Genomic DNA, 26,713 nt, shown 5'->3' on the forward strand with positions numbered 1-26,713 from the left:
TTGCTCCTACTCAGGAGCATCTTAGCTTTTAAAAGACAAAAATATATCCAGTTGTATTTGTGTATATATATTTTATATCAGTTATAGATGGAAGTCAATCAACAATGATAAATACAAACAGATTGACAAATAAAACAACAATTTTTGGGGGAATGGAAATGGCACATTTGTCTGATGATATCCACAAATAATTAATTACTTCACACATTAAAAATATTCTCATAATAGTAGAGTCTCTTATAAAAGGATACTCATTACGTTCTAACCATCTGTCATCATTCCTCCTCAAAAAACTAATTAGGGTTTTATTCAATCACACATTATAAATGATGCAAATATGGATGGTAAAGACATAGGTTGAAGAAGTTAACATGGGAACATTTGCAGTTTAAAAATCGTGGGCTTCAGAACCAGCCTTTCACGTTCCAATAATTAAACTGTTTATTTTTATCATCTTTTTCTGATTAACGATCAGATATTAAACTTCAAAAATTAAAAACACTTACAGGTAGTAGAGTTTTCCTGCAGCAGGAAGTTCCCTTTTCCGGTAATCTATCCCAGAATCTAGCTGGACTGTATTACAATATTCCTACAATCCAAATAATAAATAAAGTGTCTTTTTAAACAAGTAGTGGCTCAGAATTACAATACTTCCCTTATACTATACATTGTTTAAATTTTTCAAATGTTTGCTCAAAAAGTAGTATAATGAGATGACATGAAAACAACAGAACTCATGCAAGATTCATAAAACCAAAGTTGCAATATTAAATATATCAAGCCACTGAAATATCAGTTTTAAAAAATTAAAATTTGCATCATGTTTTCTGAAACATTGCCCAAAAAGTGCTGTCAGCAAATTCCCCAAGTAACTTCATTTGGGTTTTTTTTAAAGCCCAATTTCTAATACCCTGGAGTGAGAAACTAGAGGCTACCAGAAAGAATAACTCATGGGTTTTAGGCACCACAGTGGGGGAGAGGCAGCATCAGAGAGCTGGGACTGGACACGGTGGCTCATGCCTGTAATTCTAGCACTTTGGGAGGCTAGAAGGGCAGATTGTGTTTGTCCAGGAGTTTGAGACTAGCCTGGGCAACACAGCAAAACCCACCTCTACAAAAAACACAAAAATTAGCTGGGCATGGTGACATACTCCTGTAGTCTCAGCTACTTGGCCGGCTGAGATGCAAGGATTGCTTGAGCCTGGGAGGTGGAGGTTGCAATGAGCTATGATCATGCCACTGCACTCCAGCCTGGGCAACAGAGCAAGACCTTGTCTCGAGAGAGAGAGAGAGAGAGAGAGAGAGAGAGAGAGAAAGAGAGAGAGAGAGAAAGAGAGTTGGGCCAGAACATTAGTGTCCACATTTTAAACCAAATGACCAAACTAGAATGATGTTGTAGTGATGCCCATCCTTCACTTCTAAATGGCTGCCATTGCCCTTGTCTCCCTTTCAGTTTCCTCTCTGGCCATCAACATTTCAGTGCACTTTCCTGCTGTGGATGCCTGCCTCCTTTCAACCCGAGTCACCCTGTGGCACTAATCTCCTTCTCTTCTCCCAAGTGCTCCTTTCTTTCCATTCCCCCAGGGTGCATATGTGTATACCAGCACATACACCACACACACACACACACACACACACACACACACACACACCCAAATTCTTACTTTGAGGGCAAATGTACTTTTGCAACACCTATCTTCTTGGTCAGTTGGATTTTGGGGGCCATGAGAGGAATATATGTAGGAGTGTGTGTGTGTGTGTGTGTGTGTGTGTGTGTATCTCTACATAGATAGAGGCATATTCATTTTATTGTGTTTCCCTTTATTGTGCTTCTCGCATTTTTTACAAAGTGAAGGTTTGTGGCAACCCTGCATTGAGCAAGTCTATTGGCCTCAATTTTCCAACAGCATGTGCTCACTTTGTGTCTCTGCGTCACATTTTGGTAATTCTTGCAATAGTTCAAACTTTAAAAAATTGTATCTGTCATTAATTATATGATCAGTGATCACATATTAATTATGTGATCAGTGATCTTTGATGCTATTACTGTAATTGTTTTAGGGCACCACAAACTGCACCCATAGAAGAAGGTGAACCCGGCCGGGTGTGGTGGCTCACACCTGTAATCCCAGCACTTTGGGAGGCTGAGGCGGGTGGATCATGAGGTCAGGAGATCGAGAAGAAGGTGAACTTGATTTATACATGCTGTTTGCATTCTGACTGCTACACCAACTGGCTATTTCTCTCTCTCTCTCTCTCTCTCTCTCTCTCTCCTTAGGTGTCTCTGTTCTCTGAGACACAAGAATATTGAAATTATGTCGATTAATAGCCCTACAATGAACTCTAAGTGTTCAGGTGAAAGGAAGAGTCACACATCTCTCACTCTCCATCAAAAGCTAGAAATGATTAAGCTTAGTGAGGAAGGTATGACAAAAGCCACAACAGACAAAAACCTAGGCCTCTTGTACCAAAAAGCTACCTGACTTGTGATTGCAAAGGAAAAGTTCTTGAAGGAAATGAAAAGTGCTACTCCAGTGAACACATGAACCATAAGAAAGCGAAACAGCCTTATTACTGATGTGGATAAAAGTCTGAGTGATCTGGATAGATCAAAACAGCCACAACATTCCCTTAAGCCAAAGCCTAATCCAGAGAAAGGCCCTAACTCCCTTCAAGTCTATGAAGGTTGAGAGAGGTGAGGAAGCTGCAGAAGAAAAGCCAGAAGCTAGCAGAGGTTGGTTCATGAGGTTTCAATAAATAAGCCATCTCTATAACATAAAAGTGCAAGGTAAAGCAGCAAGTGCTGATGCAGAAGGTGCAGCAAGTTCTCCAGAAGGCTTAGTTAAGATCATTGATGAAGGTGACTACACTAAACAACAGATTTTCACTGGAGATGAAACAGCCTTCTACTGGAAGAAGATGCCAACGAGGACTTTCATAGCTAGAGAGGAGAAGTCAATGCATGGCTTCAAAGCTTCAAAGGACAGGCTAACTCTCTTATTAGAGGCTAATGCAACTGGTGATTTGATGTTGAAGCCAATGTTCATTTACCAATCTGAAAATCCTAGGGCCCTTAAGAATTATGCTACATCTACTCTGCCTGTGCTTTATAAATGAAATAACAAAGCCCTTGGATGGCAGCACCTCTGTTTACAAAATATTTTAAGCCTACTGTTCAGAGCTACTGCTTAGAAGAATGATTATTTTCAAAAGATTACTGCTCATGACAATCCACCTGGTCATCAAAGAGCTCTGATGGAAGAGCACGAGATAAATGTCGTTTCCCTGCCTGCTAACATAACATCCATTCTGCAGCCCATGAATCAAGAAGTAATTTCAACGTACAAGTCTTATTATTTAAGAAATACATTTTGTAAGGCTATATCTGCCATAAATATCTTTTGTGAAAGGAAGAGTCAATCTATATAGTAACCTTCAACATTATCTTAAGAAACTGCCACAGCCACTCCAAACTTTGGCAGCCACCATCCTGATTAGGCAGCAGCCATTAACATCAAGGCAAGACTAGCAAAAAGATGACCACTCACTGAAGGTTCAGATGATTATTGGCATTTTTAGAAATAAAGTATTTTTTATATTAAGGTATGTATTTTTTTAGACATGATACTATTGCACACTTAATAGACTATAGTATAGTATAAATATAACTTTTACATGCACTGGGAAGCCAAAAGCTTCCTGCAACTCATTTTATTGCAATACTGTTGTATTGCAGTAGCCTAGAACCAAACCCTCGATATCTCTAAGGTATGCCTGTGCAGATATAGATGGATGGATAGATAGATAGGGAGATATTCACTTCAGTAGAAGAATGGTGACCAAGGGATTTCAGGACAAGTCAAGAAACAATTATAGGTTGACATTTTGTTTGCACTCAAAATGAAAATTGTCTTAATGACAATTCATGGGAAAAACATATTTTAACAGCATCACTACTTTTACTAACGAAAAAATGCATTTTTTTTTTTTTAAGACAGAGTCTTACTCTGTTGCCCAGGCTGGAGTGCAGTGGTGTGATCTCAGCTCACTGAAACCTTCTCCTCTTAGGTTCAAACAATTTTCATGCCTCAGCCTCCCAAGTAGCTGGGACTACAGGCATGTGTCACCATGCCCGGGTAAGTTTTGTATTTTTAGTGGAGACGGAGTTTCTCCCTGTTGGCCAAGCTGGTCTCAAACTCCTGGCCTCAAGTGATCTGCTCGCCTCAGCCTCCCAAAGTGCTGGGATTACAGGCATGAGCTACCACGCCCAGTCAAAAACTGCATTTTTCAAACCTTTGGACCCAAGGTAATTGTGGTGGGTTTTAAGACTTGTACATTATAAAATAATCTCTCCATCTCAACATGTTCTCCTTACAATGTGATGCTGATATTCCAGTTATCAAGAAATGAAGTCTATGTCCCACCCCTTGAATGTTGTGACTGTGATGGAAATGGTCTATGCAATAATATCCTAGGTGACACTTGAGGCAGCTTCTTATTGGTTGGAATGCTTGCTCTGGAACTCTGAAGTGTCAATTGAGCATTTAATTGCCTGGAGGCTACTAGGCTGTGAGAAAGCTTAAACTATCCAATACAGAGAGAGGAGGCCCTAGAGAGGCACTGAGATAACATGAAGACAGAGGTGTTGACAGTCCCCAGTTGTTCTAGCTATAGCCACTATCTTACTGAGGGAGCCAGTATTGCCAGCTGAGCCCTTACCAAATCCCTGACCCACAGAAACCAGGAGAGAATAAAGTAATGTTTTTTAGACTCTTTTATAGTCACTTTACAATAATTTGTTATGCAGCAAGAGATAATCAGAACAGCAATATCTGGGCACACTTGGGAAGTAGCAATGTTCTTCCTCCCTGAAAGTGCATCCTGGGTTGTACTGTTACACAAGGGCTGAGAGCTGTTTATCATCTGCATCCAGGGCATAGATTGCATTTCCCCTCCTCTTACGCTGCAGCTGCTAAAGGGCTCAGGAGACTAAAATAGGTGACCAATAATGCCCTGGAAATGAGGGGTTTCCCGAAGACTAAGAGGGGTTTCTGGATATAGAACTTTCAGTGCTAACACTAGGACAACCCTAGACAATCCGGGATGGTTGGTTAACCTGAGTGAAGACCCAGAATACTGGGTTGTGGCTAGTGTAGGTATAGCATTTTGATTACGTATCAGCAATTCTGAATTTGATTAACATAAAATAACACCCAAGAAGCTGGTCCTCTAGGGAGGCCTACAAACCTAGGCTTTTGAACTAACATTTGAAGAACAGCCCTGAAAAACTAGCAAAAGTCATGGTTCTCTGCAATGCTGGCATAAGCAACCTGTTGACATCTCCATGCAGATATCCCTAGCTCATCATTCCAATTGTCCAAATCCAACTCCCCAGGCCTCTCCTTCAGGACCTGGGCCCTATAACCAATCCCACCAGAGGAGAATACAGCATTGCCCAAATACATGCATTCCACTCTCTCCTTGCCTCAAGATGTCCTGTGTTTTATATATATACTATATTACTTCTTGAGAAGAAGAGAGATATATGAATATATATCTCTCCCCTTGCCTCAAGATGTCCTGTGTTTTTCTTGATGTCATAAATGTGAAAAAATAGATACTTTCTTTCCCTTGTTCCTGCTATAATTGTGAGAGCTCAGTTACCCAGTAAAAAAAAAAAAAAGAAGAAGAAGAAGAAGGAAAAATGTCCTTATGTAGTGAACATGTCTTACTCAATTTCCTTGAGAAAAACCTGCCCTACTATGGTAAGCAGTGGTCAATTTTCCATAAGGTACCTTTACTACAGACATAAAATACAGTGTCACAATACAGTCATACAAATATATTTGCCAGGTTCTCTATTTCTTTTAAACTACAATTTATCTTATATGACTCAGTATTCCTAATTTAGTCAAAAAGTTTTTTATTTTTTGCTATTAAAAAATAAGGCTACTGAAAGTTATACAGCTTCAATTTCTCTTTCTGGGTAACTAACTTCTCAATCATATGAGTGATTAAGACCTACCAAATGATTGCATTTGTACATTCACTAATCACCACTGAGGAATACCTAATCAGCAGCAAAAGAACTATTACCAAAGCCCTTAGATGTTAGTACTTAATTGTCTGAAAAATACTAACACTCAGTTTATATATATATATATAATATATATATATATTAATAAACCTCAAATTTTCAGATTTCATTCACTTACACTAGATTCTCCAAAGCTCTTTGCAGAAGGGTGGAGGAGGGGGAAGCTAAGCTACAAGTTGACAGTGAATCTAGTCAAAAGAGCATGATCTCTAAGTAATTTCCTAATTTCCAGTGATATTTACAAGGCCTGTGACCTCTTATCACCATCCAATTCTAATACATAACACTAATCAGCTAGCAAACAAAACTTATTTTAAAATAGTTTGCATATTTATATATATACAAAGGACAAATACAATTACACAATCTTAAAAAAATGCAATTAGAAAACTTGGGGAGGAAAAGGAGGGAGGTTAACACACCCTTCTGAGCATACTCATGTGTCAAAGGCCTTTGAGTTTGGAAAGAAAAATGTATGACTAAAATAACTGTATTAAAGCAGTTTATATTGTCCCCAAAATCTATTGTGTGTATTTTTAGCAATCCTGAATAATACCATTAGAAAAACAGCCATCTCACAAAATAACTTCATATAGCTTCTACTCCATCCCAGTTGGAACAAAGAATAAAGACATTGTGGAGAAAATCTTTTAAAACTATAACATACTAACCTCTTAAGCAAAGATTGAAATAATAAACACAGATTTGCCCACCCAATATCATAGAAATTTGGAATATGAGGAAAAACTTCCAACTGCATAAATCAAACTTCTATCCCTTACCTAAGTGACTATATTAAATAGGCATTTAAAGAATCAAAATTATTAGTGTTTTTCTTGGTAACAGTCAACTAATTTATTTTAGAAATTTTTAATGAGTAAACAATAAAAAGAAAAAACTGTTGAGACTTTTTCTTTTTCTTTTTTTTTTTTTTTGAGATGGAGTCTTGCTCTGTTGTGCAGGCTGGAGTGTAGTGGCATGATCTCAGCTCACTGCAACCTCCGCCTCCTGGGTTCAAGCAATTCTCCCTGCCTCAGCCTCCCAAGTAGCTGGGATTACAGGTGTCCACCACCACGTTCGGCTAATTTTTGTATTTTTTAGTAGAGACAGGGTTTCACCATGTTGGCCAGGCTGGTCTTGAATGCCTGCCTCAGCCTCCCAAATTGCTGGGATTACAGGCGCGAGCCACCGCACCCAGTCGAGACTTTTTCTTATTCCAGGAAATAAAATTTTAAATAACTAAGATATATAATTTTACTTGATTATTTAAGAAACGTATCCTTTTTAGGTCAGGTGTGGTGGCTCATGCCCGTAATCCCAGCACTTTGGGAGGCTGAGGCAGGCAGATAACCTGAGGTCAGGAGTTTGAGACCAGCCTGCCCAACATGGTGAAACCCCATCTCTACTAAAAATACAAAAATTAGTTGGGTATGGTGGCGTACACCTGTAATCCCAGCTACTCAGGAGGCTGAGGAAGGAGAATTGCTTGAACCTGGGAGGTGAGGTTGCAATGAACCGAGACTGCACCACTGCACTCCAGCCTGGGCAACAGAATGAGACTTCACCTCAAAAAATAAAAAATAAAATAAAAATGTATCTTTTTTGAACTCAAAAAGTGATCCATGCTTATTATAAAACATTCAAATGATATTAAAAGCATAACAGTAGAAATGAATATCCCCTTCTCAGAAAAAAGTTTGTTTATAGCTTGTATGATTCAAGTTTTTCCTATACATATAGAGATTACAGAGGTAGACGTCTATCAGAGTATATACATAGTTGTATGCTTAATTCTTTTGATATCTTAAAAGTTCTATGAGAGAAAATAAACACTAAAATACAGAAAAGCTTAATTGCATACTGTACTAACTTTTTTTTTGCTAAGAATACAATTAAGGGTGGGAGACTGAGTGTAGGGTGTCTTTTTTTTTATTTTGAGGCAGCTATACATTCTAAGACAGCTGTTTGAGTCATATTTAAAGTAATCATGTACTACTACTTCTAAGCTTAAACAATGATATATAAGAAAATTCAATATATAAGCTGCTCCATATTTTGAGGTTTTCATTAAGTATAACTTAATATAGGAAAGTACACAAATTATAAGTGTCTGGCTCAGTCATGAAACAGATTATCACCAGCATCTCTGAAGCCCCCCTAATATCACCTTCTCCTCCCCAGAGGTAACTACTATTCTGATTCTAGCACCACAGAATTTTGCCTGTTTCTGGAGCTTTCCATAAGTGAAATCATACAGTATGTATTCTTTTGTGATAGGGTTCTTTTATGTCTGTGAGATTCTTCCATCTACATGGAAGATCAGGATGATACTAAAGGTGTTTTGTGTATTTCATAAAATACGCCACACTGTTTTATATCACAAAAATGTGCATTTATGGTTTAACAAGTTCCCTCCAAATTTAATACTTATTTTGGATCAACCTAACAAACATAATTGAATACTACAGGCTGGGCACTTCCCTCGTTACTAGAGATATAATGATGAATAAGATACAGCTTTTGCTCTGACAGTCTGGTAGTAATCAGCTATTTGTTCAAGTTATCATTTTATTCTCTCAATCATAGACATAATTTTTCAAGTTGATAAATTGAGAAGTCCTCTGCCAATTGTCATGCTGTGTGATTTTAGCCTGTTATGTAACCTCTCCAGATGTCAGTTTTCTCCTCTACAAAATAAAGGAATTGATTATGATCCCTTTAAGCTCTAAAATTAACATTATTGCTGAAGTTCTCTCACTTCAGGGCTCTTCAGGGCTGAGTTCTTCCTTGGGCTTATCTCATTTTAGAGCAGACCGCAAGGCCTGAGTCTACCTCAAGCTGTATCATCCTCCTTTGCTTTCTTGATCATCTCATATCCCAAAGTAAATCAAAAACATCTTTTTCCATATCTCCCCACTCCTCCTTCCCTAGCTACCCTACTTGTCTCACACTTCAAATACCCATACACAATTAACTTATTAGGTAAGGTCTGTATCCCTTCTTTTTATTAAGCAGTTTCAGAATTTCTTTCTCCTTCCAAAAAGCAGGAAGGGGGATATTTAAGCATCATAAAGTGCTTATTATGTGCTTCAGATGTGCTAGGCAACTGACTTGGCTTTATCTCTTATCTTCCTCATAATATCCATTCCCAGGGCAAGGAAGTACTTTTTTAAATCCCCATTTTACAGTTGAGGAAACACAGGATCAGAAAGGTAACTTTAAAAAAAAGTACTATTATGGGCTTAACTGCATCTCCCCAAAATTTATGTTGAAACTCTAACCCTCAATACCTCAGAATGTGACTGTATTTGGAGACAGAGCCTTTAATTTAGTTAAAACAAAGTCTGACTAGTATCCTCATGAGAAAAGGAAATGTGGACATGTGGATACAGTTATGTGTGTACCCCACAGAAAGGCCATGTGAAAACACAGCGAGAAGGTGGTCACCTGCAAGTCATGGAGAGAGGCCTCAGGGGAGACCAAACCTGCCAACGTCTTTGTCCTTCTAGCCACCAGAACCCTGAGAAAGTGAATTTCCGTAGTTTAAGTCATCCAGTCTGTTGAATTTTGTTTTAGCAGTTCTAATAAACCAATACAATCACCAGTATGCTACCTTGCTCCAGTAATAAGCATAGAAAAAGGCATTTTATAAAAGTAAAAAAAGAAAGAATAATTGCAAGTTTCAAAAAAGCAAGCAAGCAAGCCAGGACAGAAGCTAAAAGCACACCTCCATACACTTCCTTGTGAGGTGAGTCACAATCTGACTCTTTCTGCAGCCATAGCCAGAAGAAAACATCACAGTATGTTCACAGTTCACAGTGCGTCCAAAAAGAGGCCACACAGTTTGTAGGTGGCTGAGCTGTGATTTGACCAGGACAATCTGGCCTCCACCAAATCCATGGTCCTCCCACTATGTCACACTGATTTATTCAACAGTAGCCACAGGATCATTTTTCTTTAGTCTTACACAGCTTACGTAATTCATATTTGCTCTTCTACCTCTCCCTCCCATTTCAAATTAATTACCTCTGCACAGTGTAAATATGTTAATTACTCTTCTGGGGGCCATACAATATGATTCTATATGATTTCCTTTAGGTATTTAGTCCAAAACCATGTATGAGATAAATGTACCATATTAAAGTCTATACTATAATGGGTTACATTACAGTAAATTTCCATCACATAGGACATTTTCTATGTTTATCTAAAATGTCTGCTCCACTCATAGTCCACTGTTCCTACGGCTTTCACTTGATCATCTAAACCAAGGACGTCAGTCTTTGAAAGGAAACTCCAAGAGAGCAGGACTGCCTCTTAATCCTGCACAGCACCATATAGTCACAGACCCTTCAAAGCAGAAGAGAGTCTAACAAGGATGATGATTTCCTCTCTCTCTCTCTCTCAGAGGTGCAAAAATGAAAAGTATAAAGTAATCTCTGACAATTACTCTCTTCCACAAAATACACATGATAATTACTCTCACATTTTAATAGGTCCCATAATAAGACCTGGCATAAAGTTGGTAAGGGAATTTGAGGTGTAAATAAATGAGTCCATCATTATCATCAGCATCATCTGCTATGGTCTCAATATTTGTGTCCCCCAGAATTCATATGTTGAAACCTAATCTCCAGTGAGATATTAGGAGGTAGGGCCTTTGGGAGGTGATTAAGTCCTGAGGGCAGATCCCTCATGAGTGGGATTACTGCCTCTGTAAAAAAAAAAAAAAAGGCTGAGCGAGCTTGTTTTTTCCTTCCTTCCATGATGTGAGGACACAGCTAGAAGGTAGCATCTTGGAATCAGAAAGGGAGTACTCATCCAATACCAAATCTGCTGGTGCCCTCATGTTAGACTTCTCAGCCTGGACTGAGACGCCATAGTAACAGCAAATACTGGTATAAGGGCTTATCATGTGTCAGGGACTATTCTAAGATCCTTTTAATTCTTTCAACCACTCTATGAGGTAGAAATTATTGTTATTATATTTTACAAATGGATAAAGAAACTAAAGCACAGAGAGGCTAAGTAACTTGTCCATTGTCAAACAATTGTCCAAAAGTGACAGAACCAGGATTCAAACACAGGCATTTTGGCTCTGGTGTTTCATCATAGCCCATGATATGCTCAGGCAACTACGGTTCTTGCTTGGATGCACAAGGCAATGGAAAATTCACATGGGCTTATTGGGAGGTTTTCACAGTACTCTGTCAGGTTGTCTCGCAAAATCCTACATCTGTTGCCCTCTGCTCCTGTGCTCACTGACAAGGTCCAAGCTTGCTTGCTTTCCTGAGAAGTAGCTATGTTGCTATAAACAGATTGGTTTATTTGTTTAAAACCTAATCTCGGCTGGATGCAGTGGCTCACGCCTGTAATCCCAACACTCTGGAAGGCCAAGGCAGGCAGATCACAAGGTCAAGAGATCGAGATCATTCTGGCCAATACAGTGAAACCCCGTCTCTACTAAAAATACAAAATTAGCTGACCACTGTGGTGCGTGCCTGTAGTCCCAGCTACTCAGTAGGCTCAGGCAGGAGAATCACTTGAACCCGGGAGGTGGAGGTTGCAGTGAACCAAGATTGTGACACTGCACTCCAGCCTGGCAACAAACACAGCGAGACTCTAAAAAAAAAAAAACCTAATCTCATACACAAATGATATGGGGCAGCTTTCTACAGACTTTGTGTAGCTGTTATATATTATACTGCAACATAACAAAATGGGTCATTTTTCTATACTGAATGAGATTGCAGAGACAGATTTGGGTTTCAAGCCTGTAAGTTCTATGTGACCAGGATTATGTCTGTTTTGTTATCACAGTCTCTACAGCAGTTCGTATCTAGCACACAGTACATAGTAAATGCTCAGTAAATATTTATCAACTGAACAAACCATTAACAGACACATATGTGTAAAGCTCTAGTGCAAGTTAGTATGTTAGGAACTACAGGAAGAAGCCAACTGGTGCAGTCCCTTTCTCAAGGAGCTTTTATGACAAAATGAAGCATTCTTCCAGCTATGCTCTGCCAGTTATAAGGTCAGCAACTGAGAAAACGGCAGGATTTCGAAAAGACTGCACCCTGGAGTTCACAGCCCATCTCTACCTACTCATCATCAGGTCTCACTACCCACATCCTGAGTGCGACATACTCGAGTCTATAACAGGAAACATCTTCTCTCCTGGCCTCAAGCGATTCTTCCACCTCAGCCTCCTGAGTAGCTGGGACAACAGGCATGTGTCATCATGCCCAGCTAATTTTTGTAATTTTTGTTGAGACAGAGTGTGGCTTTGCTGCCCAGGTTGGTCTCAAACTCCTGGCCTCAAGCGATCCTTCCATCTCAGCCTCCCAAAGTAATGGATTATAGGCATGAGCCACTGTGCCCAGCCCTCTTGTAAGTCCTAAACACTCAGGTGCTACCTTGACATTTTTTAGCTTCACAGAGCCATTCCCTGCTCTTGTCAGATACACTCAGTGGTTCCCATGCCTAGAGGTAAAGTCTCCCTACCTGGCCGGTATCCCTATCGGCCAGACCAGCTGTATCCCACCTTCATCTTACTACAAAGCCTACCTCCCATAGCCCCTTCTGGTTTATAATCGTTATGTGTATAATGTCCCTATCCCTCAGGGTGTGAGTTCATGTGACTAATACACTGCTGCCAATCTCGTCTGTCCAATGCTTGGCATCTTGTGCTTCGCCATCTTAATCACTATTTGGTTGGGGATCCCTCCTTTACTGACAGGGTAAATAGGAGGTGATCAGAACATCTGTCTAGCAAGGAAGACAGATGGTTAAGAATCAGAACAGGGTGTTCGGGAACACTGAACAGTAATAACTAACCCCAAAAAGTGGCAAGTAGCTTCATTTAGCAGGTGAGGGAGAAGATGTAGGAAAGAATGTTTCAAACTCAAGAAATAACACCTATACATATATAGATGCAAACGACAGCTTAGCAAATTGGGGATCTAAAATTAGTTCAGCATACCAAGAGTTCAAGCATTAGGATGCTTTCAGTTGCATGTATTCTAAGAGCGGCCCAAAATGGGGCTATGGAAGCTGGCAAGAGCTCAGGTCGTAAAGGGCTTTGCAAGACAAATATCCTAACTCCATAAAATGGAAGTAATGTAAAGATTTAGGAAGGGATATGCAAATTAAAACCACAATGAGGTACCACATTACCCCAGCCAGAATGGCCATTACTAAAAAGTCGAAAAACAATAGATGTCAGTATAAATGTGGTAAAAAGGAAACTTTTACACACTGCTGGTGGGAATGTAAATTAGTACAACATCTATGGAAAATAACATAGAGATTTCAGAGAACTAAAAGTAGATCTACCGTTCTATCCAGCAATCCCACTACTGGGTATCTAGCCAAAGGAAAATAAACCATTACATCAAAAAGACACCTCCATGCATATGTTTATTGCAGCACAATTCACAATTGCAAACATGTAGAACTAATCTAAGTGCCCACTGACCAATGAGTGGATAAGGAAAATGTGGTATATATACACCATGGAATGCTACTCAGTCATTAAAAAGAATTAAATAATGTCTTTTGCAGCAATTTGGATGGAGGTAAAGGCCATTATTCTAAGTAAAGTAATGCAGGAATAGAAAACCAAATACCACACGTTTCCACTTACAAGTGGGAGCTAAGCTATCAGTATGCAAAGCATAGAGAGTGGACATTAGAGACTCAGAAGATGGAGTAGTTACAGAGGGTGAGTATAAAAAACTACATAGTGGATACAATGTATGCTACTCAGATGATGGGTATGCTAAAATCTCAAACTTCACCACTGTACAATTTATTCATGTAACCAAAAACCACTTGTACCCCAAAAGCTATTGAAATATAAATACATAACTTTTTACAAATTTAATTTTATAATTTAATTTTTAATGTTAGCTAATACACAAGTAAAGAGCAATATGACAAAATCTAGCAAAGTTTTAAACGCAAGAGCCTTTGACCTAGAAATTCCATTTTGAGGCCAGGGGTGGTGGCTCACGCCTGTAATCCCAGCACTTTGGGAGGCCAAGGTAGGCGGATTACTTGAGGTCAAGAGTTCAAGATCAGCCTTGCCAACATGGTGAAACCCTGTCTCTAGTAAAAATACAAAAATTAGCTGGGAGTGGTGGCATTCGCCTATAGTCCCAGCTACTCAGGAGGCTGAGGCAAGGGAATCGCTTGAATCCAGGAGGCAGAGTTTGCAGTGAGCCAAGATTATGCCACTGCACTCCAACCTGGGTGACAGAGCAAGACTCCATCTCAAAAAAAAAAAAAAATTCCATTTTGAGAAATCTAATCTACAGAAATATCAGCTCTTATGCACTGAAAATGCATTTGCAAACATATTTTTAAGGCATTACTTGAAAAGTAGAGTAAACTAAACTAGAATAAACCTAAGTATACAAAAATAGCAGATTAGTTTTAAAATAATAATGCAGGCATTTAAAACTGAGAGTAGGAAGTCAAAGAATCATATAAGGCCAGGGGTTTGAGACCAGCCTGGGCAACACAGCAAGACACCATCTCTACAGAAAATAAAAAAGTTAGCCAAGTGTGTAGTCCTAGCTACTCAGAAGGCTGAGGCAGAAGGATCACTTGAGCCCAGGAGATCAACTCTGTAGTGAGCTATGATCACACCACTGCACTCTAGCCTGGGCAATAGGGCAAGACACCATCTCCAAAAAGATAAATAAATAAAAATTTAAAATTTAAAAATTTAAAATGAGATTGAGATATATCTAATATCAGAAGATCTTTAGGATATCTCTGAGGGATAAAAGTATAACTCAGACTAAGGTATATATATATATATATTACCCTCATTAACTTACAACAAAACAAAACTATATGTTTGGACATATATAGAGATATGTATGCATATGAATGTAAAGAAAAATGCTTGAAAAGATACAAACTAAATTGTTAATAGTGGCTACTCCTGGGGAGGGAAGTAGGAATGAGGTGGAGTAGAAGGTGGAGGAGGGATGGGAAGAGGGAAGAGTGGTGAAGAGGGAGTTTTAATATTTAGTATATATATTTATATGATGTTGGCATTTGTTAGCCTATCGTGCATTCATTTATCTCTTATGAAAATTTACAAAAGGAGGCCGGGTGTGGTGGCTCACGCCTGTAATCCCAGCACCTTAGAAGGCCGAGGCGGGCAGATCACGAGGTCAGGAGATCGAGATCATCCTGGCTAACATGGTGAAACCCTGTCTCTACTAAAAATACAAAAAATTAGCCGGGCGTGGTGGTGGGCGCCTGTAGTCGCAGCTACTAGGGAGGCTGAGGCAGGAGAATGATGTGAACCTGGGAGGCGGAGCTTGCAGTGAGCCAAGATCGTGCCACTGCACTCCAGCCTGGGCGACAGAGCTAGACTCCATCTCAAAAAAAAAAAAAAAAAAATTTACAAAAGGAAATATTTTTATGTCTTATGGAAGTCACAACCATTATACATTTCCAACTCTGTCATAACAAACAGAATTTTAATTAATATTCCATTCTTCTCCCACTGTTTACCTTATCCAAGAAAACCAGAGTCCTCATTCCTAGGGGGAAAAAAAAAGAAAAATAGAAGAGTGGCATACCATAGGCTGTAAAGAAGTTGAAATGGGCACCTTTTGAGAATATTTTTTATAACTATGCTACCCAACACACAACTGCAGCTCCTATAAGCTTTAATTTTCTCCCACAGAAAGGAACTATGCAACACAGCTTCAAGCTAACAGAAAGTTCCCATTATACACGCAGCTTTGCAAAATTAGTTTTTCAACATCCAGTAAATTTACCCACAAGATTTTTTCTTCTTCTGTACAAATAATCATAGGTAAGCAATAACTTTTCTAACTAAAAAAAAAAAAGTGCCCTATAATTACACAAAGCCCATAAGGCATATGATTCATTTATACTGTAATTACCACACTGAAATAATGAATAAAAACAATATCTCAATAAAATATTCAGCTCAAAAAATGACCCCTACCCATTTACAGAGGCTTCATTATTTAGAGTTTTAGTATCCAGGATAGCAGTTACAAATATCCTAAACTTTGATTCTGTTCTTTCTTCATTGTATTTGCTGAACTTTTTGTTATTTCACTGCTTATTAGTACCTTTATCTGAAGATGAAAAGAAACAAATTTAGTCACTCTTAACAATAGTCGATTCTTATCACTGATAAAAGATCTGAAGAGTAAATTTTAAGCTATTTTCTAAAACAATATTTGGATATCACTATATTTAACTTACCATTGTGTATGACTAAAGCTAGATTAATAAGATAGATTACACTTTTACATGAAAGAAAGATAAAGAGTTCCTTATCAATAAGAGCAATTGGGAATATAATTAATTCCACCTAAAGACAATAAGGTATGCAATATGTAAATATAGTGAATATATGTATATATGTGTATGTATGTATATCTTCATACACACACATACACATACACACACACACATATTGTGCAACATGGTTTGGTGGGAAAAGCTCTCAATAAAAACTAGGAAATCTGGATTGTAGACCTGGCTCTGCTGCTATCTGGGCAATCTTAGGTAAGATGATCTCAGGCATGAGCTTCAGTCGCGTCCACTGTATAATAAGATGGTGGGATAAGTGTTTCTAAAGTGCCTTCAAATTCTGTGAGTATACACATACACATACACACACTCACATACACACACTTCTATTTATAGGTAAGGCTGGTACTCACTATCATACACCAGTATGGGGCAACTGATCACAACCCAGCGTCTGTTATGTTTGGTCTGTCAATGCTATACCAGTTTTTAAAAAGTGTGAACAACCATGCTTATTTACAAGCATTCTTCAAATTATAAAATGTCTACCATGTGTAACCCTCTGTTTGTATTCTGCCTTCTACACACAGTGACATTCCAGGAGTTAAACAGACTCTCTTAACCTCTGGTTACAACCTAGACTGCTATCCCTTTCCGACTGCCCGTCACTCAAAAAGAGTTTCTACATATGCCTTGCTCTGTATTTCTCAGCTCTCACTATGCATAACTTGTTTAGTTCCATGTCAGGTAACTTCTTCTGTATACACCGAAACCATTTTTAGCTTTCTTCCTCTGCTCTTTCTGTCTCCCTTCTAAGCTTTGTCCAGTTTTCTTAGGAAATCTCCATTTCATTCCAGCATCATAAGCATGACTATTAAACCAAGAGTGATGGCAGTGATACATTTATATAAAGAAAACAAAAGGCAAAACAAAGCTCCGGTTTCATCAGCCTCTGAAATTTGTAAACACATACAGGAGTCCATTCAGAATTTACAAACATTTCTATCTCATCCATTCCTCCTCCACAATTACCAGCATCACAGAGAAAACATATTTAAAAGTTGTGCTTTTAATTTAATTTAATATATTGCAATTTACATAATTGCTAGCATTATAACCTCCCACCACACAGCTAACCACTTCCAACTCATTCTCTATTATATATATTGCAATATATCTCTAACATTATCATATTTTTCTATGCTATATAATAATCATTTTTTGTCTACTTCCCCTACTAGAACATCCTAATTTCCCTGATGGCAGGATTCAACTCAGTAACACATTTCTCACTGTATCCCCAGTGACTAAGCCCTTCGTAAAGGCATGTTGAAATCTATTGCTTTCTTCTACTTCATTTTACAAGGGTATAATAATATGAGCTATTTGGGGTAATTAGACTTTTGAAGACTAGGTAGCCTAAGACTTTACTATCACATTTAGAACACTATTTGAGGGAGAAATCTATCATAGTTTAAAAGAAATAATTATAAGTAAACTTCTGAAACTTAATCTTTCTGAAAATCCATAGCTTCATGAGAGCCTTAGCAACCTTCTAGTCCAATCCCATCATTTACAGATGAAATAAGCTCACACAGGTTTAAGAGGCTTGCCAGTGACTGAGCAAAGTCAGTGACAGAGCCAGGTCCACAAAGATTGCCTTCTCATCTCATTGATTTTTCTGTTACATCATGGAAACCAGAAAAAAAGAAAAGTGTGATGTGATTGTATAGTTTGTATATATACATATACTAACACACACACACACGCATGCATATTACATATATATATTCCACATTCTTCTACTTTCAGTTAATAATTGTAAAGATTTAAGTTATCTTGGTATGTCAGAGTTTATTCAGTTAATCAACTATGTATTTATAATATATGAATCCTATCAATCATAATTAGCTAAGGAATACATGATAAGGATTTCCACATATCTTTAGAGACAAATTACAAAGTTCACATTTAATAAAAAGCAAGCTATCTGTAGTTAGTGTTCAAATTGTATATTCTAATAGAGTATATTCTGATTACACATTAAAAAGTCATTTTATGTATTCTAACTTAAATGTTAGTACTCATTTTGTTCTTATTACTTGTATATGCTCGTGTATATATTTAGAGGTGACACTGTCCCAATAACCTATATATACTATTTAACACAAGTTAAAAATGGGAGGTGTAGATACAGTCAATAGTAAATAAATATACAATGCATTTTGTACCAAGCACCCCTAATATACTATAATTTTGATAGAGAAAAACTAAATTCACTATGGCAGAAGAAAATTTCTTAGATATTTTGAAGCCCTAAAAACTTAGCCAAACTATTGTTCAATGTGCACACAGTTTGTGTCTTCATGCTCAGATGTTGTTGAAACAGCAGACTTAAAAGAAATAATGTCAATGAATCCTACCAAGCACTATACATGACCTCTGGGGTAATTAGCAATCATTCAAAAGCAACAAGACTAAAATGTTCTATTCTTTATTACTGTCAGCTCTTATCTTGATCAGCATTTTAATAAAGATGGTTCGTTTCTAAGACAGTTTCATGAATCAGTCATAATTACATTCTGACATGCAGTGAATAGTAAAGCAAAACTAAATATCACTTCATCAACCTTTCTAACCTTTATGCAAGTATTAACTGTAAATAATTTTTACACAGTCCTACAACAGAAAATCTGCATATTTCTTAGCTTTGTGCATACTTTACCCCAAATGAATTTCCTGTGACCTATACCTGAAAAACACAATCAGCTATAATTATCCAGTTTTGTGAGATGTTCAGGTGTTGCCTTTCAGAGTTCAAATCAACTTCAAGTATAAAAGGCTACTTTATTCTACAAATGGCACAATATGCAAAATGGGTTAAGTAGCCAAAAGCATCTCAGAGCATTGTGGCTTGAAAGAAGTCTATCCAGAATCAAAACGTCATAGTAAAACTACTCTAAAGCAGAGCAATCCTTATAAAAATAGCTTCACAGATTACACATTAAGGAATGGATCACAGATGACTACTGCAGAAAGTCCTATAATTAAAATATGTTAAAAGAATAATATTAATTAGAAGGAAATCTGAGCGCTGAAGTATTTGAAGGGTAGATTTTTTTGAAACATAGTTTCAAAGTAGCTAATAAAGAGATTGAACATTTATCAGAATTATAAAACTTACTTAGAGATGCTATTCTGATATTGAGGATAATATACACATTATTTCAGCACCTCCTTCCCCCAACAAAATACCTGATTTACTTTAGAGTTCTGAAATAGCCCATTTCTTTTTTTTTTTTTTTTTTTTTTGCCGAGGACTAATTTTAAAAAATATTTTGGATAGACAAAGTGAACATAATTCAACTGCCAGAAAAAGTTGATAACTGCATTTTAGGTGATTGTTTCAGTGCTTCAGAAAATTTCAAAATAAATGCAACAATTTCTCAAACTCCTGAGCTCAAGTAATCCATCCGCCTCAGAATAAATGCAATGCTTTCTCAATAATAATTTCATGACTTCCCCAGTAGTAGATATCAGACAAATCGACTATTCTGGACACAGGTTCTCAAACCTATGTTTCAATTATGCCTCTTGAATAAACAAAGTTTGCAGTAAATCTACTAATATTTTTAACTAAACTGATTTCCACTTAAAAACTTAAAATTCTGTGAAACAGTAACCTACTTATCATTTTACTTTGTGTAATTTCAATTTGAAAACAAGTCCTTTCCAAAAACAATCTAAAATTATTCCCGATATGTTTTCTTATATTTTCTATTATAAAACAACTTTACTAGAATGTTACTGATTTAAAGGCAAAAGGGAATATAGCAAGCATCTTTTTCATGTGGGATTAAAAAATGTATACATCTTTTATGTGATAATTTTTGTTTAACTTTTCTATTTAGCTTTCTTAAGCATGATTCCCATCTCTTATTGGAGGTGCAAGCAAAGAAGAAAAAAGAAGTGTTGATTTAAGAAAACAGATTTCCCAGAAAGAAAAAAAACCGTGATTAAGATTTAAACAAAAGCTAAAGATGGCTTCCTCTGAGCCCTGATGAGGTCTGCTACCTCATTACGAACAACTGAAAACTTGTGATGCATTTTGTTTCAAGAGAATCCAAAAGTCCTTGGTCTAAAGCAGACAGGGGGAGTGCAGGGTCCATTCACTCTGTCTGTATCACAACCATTATGTAAAAAGTATAAAACACTGCCTTTATGCTGCCAAGCCACAATGACTCTTCCTACATCAAAGGATTTTCACCACTAGGGGTTTTTCTTCAAAATTTATTCAAGCTAAGGGCAGAGAGACAACGATTCATACACGCTAATTACGCCTAATTATCTATTCCCTTTTCTGACCAGCTTCGGCCAGTGTTATTTGGTATCTGGATTTCTCACAACCTCCTTTTGCCCTGTCCATCCAGCCCAACAGTGAAGGCTTTGAAGAAAACAGTTGTGGCTTTTTAGAGTTTCCTCAATATAGAGTTCAAGCAAATTAAATAATGATTCCGTTAGTTTTGACACATTTATGCGTTCAATATGAGGACCTCTTGGTTAATTTGGCAAATTCCTCACATCTCTTCATGGTTGGAATCATAGTAACACCCTCTCTTACAGGAGCTTCTCCTCATGCTTTCTTTTCATGATCTAAATGAAATGTTTATTGGATTAAAGTTCTTCTCTGCAGACCTCCATGGTGGCCTATGACAAAGAGCTTAAAAGTTCTATTAATTGGCTTGAGTTTTCAGGGAGGGGAAAGGGAGAATTTTATTTCACATTACATCACTAGCCAAGAAAATTGCCACGTGTAATTAAACTAATTTATCTCATCATTCAAAGAACTAGCTAATCCATATTTAAGACACACTTCCTTTAAGCCGTTTTTGTCATCAAATAATTGATATCTTGTGATTTAACCAAAAATAACTATTTATTATTCAAAGAGAAGAGAATTCAAGTCCTAAACAGTATATATTTTACATGTAAGCAATAGTTTGTTGTATTCCAGATAACTACAAATATATAATTTACATATTTCATGGAAAATCTTTATTTTTATTTTATATGAGATAATTAGAGAAAATATTTTAAAAGGCATACACCTAAAATTACTTTTCCATAGATAGGCCCTGACTAATACAAGGTCGACATTCTGTTATGAAGATGGAAAAGGATATTTTAAATCCACATCACAACCATTTACATCTTAGATATTTATTAATTGCAAGGACATAGCACAAAAACACCATAATAAATAAAACTTTAGTGCCTGTTACTATAGCCAATTTTCTTAAATAAATTTTCTCAAATATACATGGAATAGGTTAATTTAAGAAAATATCTTGGGTAGATTTCCTAGACTTAGACTAAAATTTGATAATTTTAGAAATACTTTACAAGTCAAATGGTCATTTTATATTATAAAATGTTGAATACTAGAATTCATATTTCACACTTAAAACAGTTTGTGGGGGAAAGCAACAACACTTTTCAATTCAGGAGTTGTCTGCTACTTTTGTTCTGTCTTTTGTTTCTTTTAATCTTAAGTATTAAAAAGCCAACTCATAAGTAAAGACATTATCACACTAACAAAGGGTTAATCCCTGCAAGGCTGACTCAGGTGACAACGCAGTAGAGGTCATAGAGGCTGACACTGACCTCAAAGGCTGATTCTGATTATTTAGCACTCTGAAAGCTCTGGTATTGAAAGTTATAATGAACAAACTGACACATCAATTTCACCAATGAAATGAAAACTGTGGCAGGAAAAATAGCAAATATACATTTATTTAGCAAGACTATAAATGCTAATGCAGGTGGCTGGACAAAGGCTGAACACTGAAGCATTTTATTGAAGGGTTATAATCAAACAAGTTTTCTAAAGTTTGTAACTGGAAATCACACCATGGCAATATTCTAGCTTACTATCAGGAAAAATTTTCTTCTCATTGGGAAAATTTTCTCAGGAAATAAAAACATAAAAACTAATATATCACTTAAGTTTTTTAAGTTTTATATAAAGGATACACAACAGCCAAGAAATACTAATAACCAAGTAGAAGATATGATGTCATTACCTGAACATTAAACAAATATTACAAAAGTAGTAATAATAAGAACAAAATTGTTAATACTTTAGGTTATAAAGTATCACTTCTTTATGTTACATATTTAAACCCAACAAATAAATCAGATAGTGATGCTTTCCAAATGGACTACTCTTTATTAGGAAAAGGAAAATTCATATTTATAAGAGTTAATGCTGGAATTATTTTTCTCTAATCTAATCATCTGGAATTCATTAAAGAGAAAATTATATTGTAGAATGCCTTGTTGGTTATTTTTCACCAGTTTAATTATCATCCAGTAATCTAATCATCAAACACTTAATTTTAAGAAGAAATTTGAAAGTTAAGAAAGAATATAGCATGCTAAGCTGTCACTGTGAATGAGAATCAAAGTGCTAAATTACTGATATTAAAATCTATCATTGTGTGCAAAAACACTACATACGATCTTGTCCAGGAACATTTCCCATGGGGAGATTATTTTAGATTATTTCACACTGTTAAACTGATTAAGAAAATCATAAAAAGAAAGCTAATGAAATTCACATTGAGAATTTTTTTAACCTTAAAACTTATGAATAGCATTTATCTCTTTTAGGGTTCATTATGGAATGAAACAAACTAAATAGTTTATGAAAGTGTAAGTGATGGAGTAAACAGACAGATTTTTACCCAAATAGAAAACATTTGTGTAAAATATCATGAATTGCTGGACCTTGATCAGATGAGAATAGCAATGCTTGCCAGGCAATCTAATCTTCAAGAAGGCTGTTAATAGTAAATTGAAATTAACCTAATAAACTATTCTTCCAATCAAAATATCAACTGGTTCTCTTTTCCTTTTAACCACACTAATTTTAAATAATGTTTACAATGCAGTGAGATTATACTCCATAAATATTCAATGAATGTACATTTAAGATATATTATTCCTTTTAAATGTATGAAATTGAAGATATTTCTAAGAAAGTTGATCCTAACAAAGTTGATATTTCTCAAGTTACTAAATTATTTGAAATTGATACTGAACCACTATCTTTGCTTTTGGTTCACTCACCAAGCTTCCTCCCTTCGATCAACCATTTATCCAGCACGCTCTTGGAATGCCCCTTTCTCCAAGATCTACCAATAAATCTATGATGACGCAGGATTTTCATCAATAAAACGAGTCATACTTTACAGAAAAAAAATGTGCTGTTGACATATGTTGTTTTAAGCAATTGTTTGCCCTTTGTATATTATATAGATCAGGGCCAGCAAACTTCCTGTAAAGGGTCAGATAGTATATATGTTAGGCTTTAAAAGCCATAAGTCTCCACTGCAGCTACTCAACTCTGCAACTGTACTTCAAAAAGAGCCATAGGTAATACATAAATAAATGAGCATAAAGTTTTTCAATAAAACTTGATTTATAAAAACAGGTAGCAGGCCAGATTTGGCCACTGGCTATAGTTTGTCCACCGTGATATAAACTATCACAGGCTACTTTAAAATACTTTCAGTGCAGAGGGTAAGATGAATCCATTTAACTTTATAAAATGATGCTACATAGATAGCAATAAATGCTTTAACAATTATATTTGCCTTTGGGAGGCCGAGGCGAGTTGATCACGAGGTCAGGAGATCAAGACCATCCTGGCCAACACAGTGAAACCCCGTCTCTCCTAAAAATACAAAAAAATTAGCCGGGCGTGGTGGTGGGCACCTGTAGTCCCAGCTACTCTGGAGGCTGAGGCAGAAGAATGGCGTGAACCTGGGAGGCGGAGCTTGCAGTGAACCAAGATTGTGCCACTGCACTCCAGCCTGGGCAACAGAGCAAGACTCCATCTCAAAAAATAATAATAATAATAATAAATTATATTTGTTCTTATGCTTTAGGAGAATTACCTAAGTTTTATTAATATTGGTAAAATCAAGATACTATGTTGTATGATCAGAAAGAAATTTCAAGTTAAAGTACAGACTCATTGAAGGAGGGATAATTATTATAATTACAACTAACAGAGTAAGAATTACCTAAATTTTTCTACTTAAATACAATACAAAACATATCTTGCTTTTATTTGGAGAAAAATCGAGTTTTAAATAAATCTGCAAGCCTCAAGTAAACAGACTAGTGACAGTTATTTTATGAAAAGTATTTTTCTCAATGAACTGATTACTGAAAATAAAATTTTAATTACAGTTCTCATGCTTCTATGTCTTTTCCCTGCATGGTAAACATCCTTTCTCACTTTTCCTGATAACTTACTCGTCTTTTAAGTCTCAGTTTAAGCATCATCGGCTCTTTGGAAATACTCCTGACATGTGCTACCTCCTCCACTCAAACTGCCAGTGTGGGTCAGGGCTCCTTTTCTTTTTTTCCCTGTTTTCATGTGTGTGTGTGTGTGTGTGTGTGTGTGTGTGTTTAACACAATGTCTTGCTCTGTCGCCCATGCTGGAATCCAGTGCTGCAATCGTGGCTCACTGCAACCTGGAACTCCAGGGCTCAAGCAATCCTCCCACCTCAGCTTCCCGAGTAGCTGGGACCACAGGCGTACACCACCATGCCTGACTAATTTTTTAATTTTTTTGTAGAGATGAGGTCTTGCAATGTTGCCCAGGCTGATCTCGGACTCCTCAAGCAATTCTCCAACCTCAGTCTTCCAAAGCACTGTGATTACAGGCCTGAGCCACCACACCCAGCCCAGGCTCCTTTATTTTTATTATTTTTTAAAATTATTATTGTATTTTAAGTTCTAGGGTACATGTGCACAATGTTCAGGTTTGTTACATATGTATGCGTGTGCCAAGTTGGTGTGCTGCACCCGTTAACTCATCATTTACATTAGGTATATCTCCGAATGCTATCCCTCCCCCCACCCCCTACCCCATGACAGGCCCTGGTGTGTGATGTTCCCCACCCTGTGTCCAGGTGTTCTCATTGTTCAATTCCCACCTATGAGTGAGAACATGTGATGTTTGGTTTTCTGTCCTTGTGATAGTTTGCTCAGAATGATGGCTTCCAGCTTCATCCATGTCCCTACAAAGGACATGAACTTATCCTTTTTATGGCTGCATAGTATGGTGTACATGTGCCACATTTTCTTAATCCAATCTATCACTGATGGACATTTGGGTTGGTTCCAAGTCTTTGCTATTGTGAACAGTGCCGCAATAAACCTACATGTACATGTGTCTTTATAGCAGCATGATTTATAATCCTTTGGGTATATGCCCAGTAATGAGATGGCTGGGTCAAATGGTATTTCTAGTTCTAGATTCTGGAGGAATCACCACACCGTCTTCCACAATGGTTTAACTAGTTTACACTCCCACCAAGAGTGTAAAAGCATTCCTCTTTCTCCACATCCTCTCCAGCACCTGTTATTTCCTGACTTTTTAATGATCACCATTCTAACTGATGTGGGAGGGTATCTCATTGTGATTTGATTTGCATTTCTCTGATGGCTAGTGGGATGATGAGCATTTTTTCATGTGTCTGTTGGCTGCATAAATGTCTTCTTTTGAGAAATGTCTGTTCATATCTTTCACCCACTTTTTGATGGGGTTGTTTGATTTTTTCTTGTAAATTTGTTTACGTTCTTTGAAGATTCTGGATATTAGCCCTTTGTCAAATGGGTAGATTGTAAAACTCTTCTCCCATTCTGTAGGTTGCCTGTTCACTCTGATGGTAGTTTCTTTTGCTGTGCAGAAGCTCTTTAGTTTAATTAGATCCCATCTGCCAATTTTGGCTTTTGTTGCATTGCTTTTGGCATTTTAGTCATGAAGTCCTTGCCCATGCCTATGTCTAGAATGGTATTGCCTAGGTTTGCTTCTAGGGTTTTTATGGTTTTAGATCTAACATTTAAGTCTTTAATGCATCTTGAATTAATTTTTGTATAAGATGTAAGGAAGGGATTCAGTTTCAGCTTTCTACATATGGCTAGCCAGTTTTCCCAGCACCATTTATTCAATAGGGAATCCTTTCCTCATTTCTTGTTTTTGTCAGGTTTGTCAAAGATCAGATGGTTGTAGATGTGTGGTATTATTTCCGGGGACTCTATTCTGTTACATTGGTCTATATCTCTGTTTTGGTAACAGAACCATGCTGTTTTGGTTACTGTAGCCTTGTAGTATAGTTTGAAGTCAGATAGCATGATGCCTCCAGCTTTGTTCTTTTGGCTTAGGATTGTCTTGGCAATGCGGGCTCTTTTTTGGTTCCATATGAACTTAAAGTAGTTTT

At 37.0% G+C, this 26,713-nt stretch overlaps 1 protein-coding gene across 1 annotated transcript in view; it reads right to left on the reverse strand.

Moving 5' to 3' along the window:
* AFG1L (AFG1 like ATPase) overlaps nt 1-26,713 on the reverse strand; it is a 219,225-nt gene that overhangs the window by 69,099 nt on the left and 123,413 nt on the right. The window contains exon 8 of the mRNA XM_023205967.2: nt 507-589. Coding sequence (XP_023061735.2) covers nt 507-589 — 83 coding nt within the window. The remainder of the gene's footprint in view (nt 1-506; nt 590-26,713) is intronic.

The sequence above is a fragment of the Piliocolobus tephrosceles genome, chromosome 5 (genome assembly GCF_002776525.5).
Source record: "Piliocolobus tephrosceles isolate RC106 chromosome 5, ASM277652v3, whole genome shotgun sequence".
Lineage (NCBI taxonomy): Eukaryota > Metazoa > Chordata > Mammalia > Primates > Cercopithecidae > Piliocolobus > Piliocolobus tephrosceles.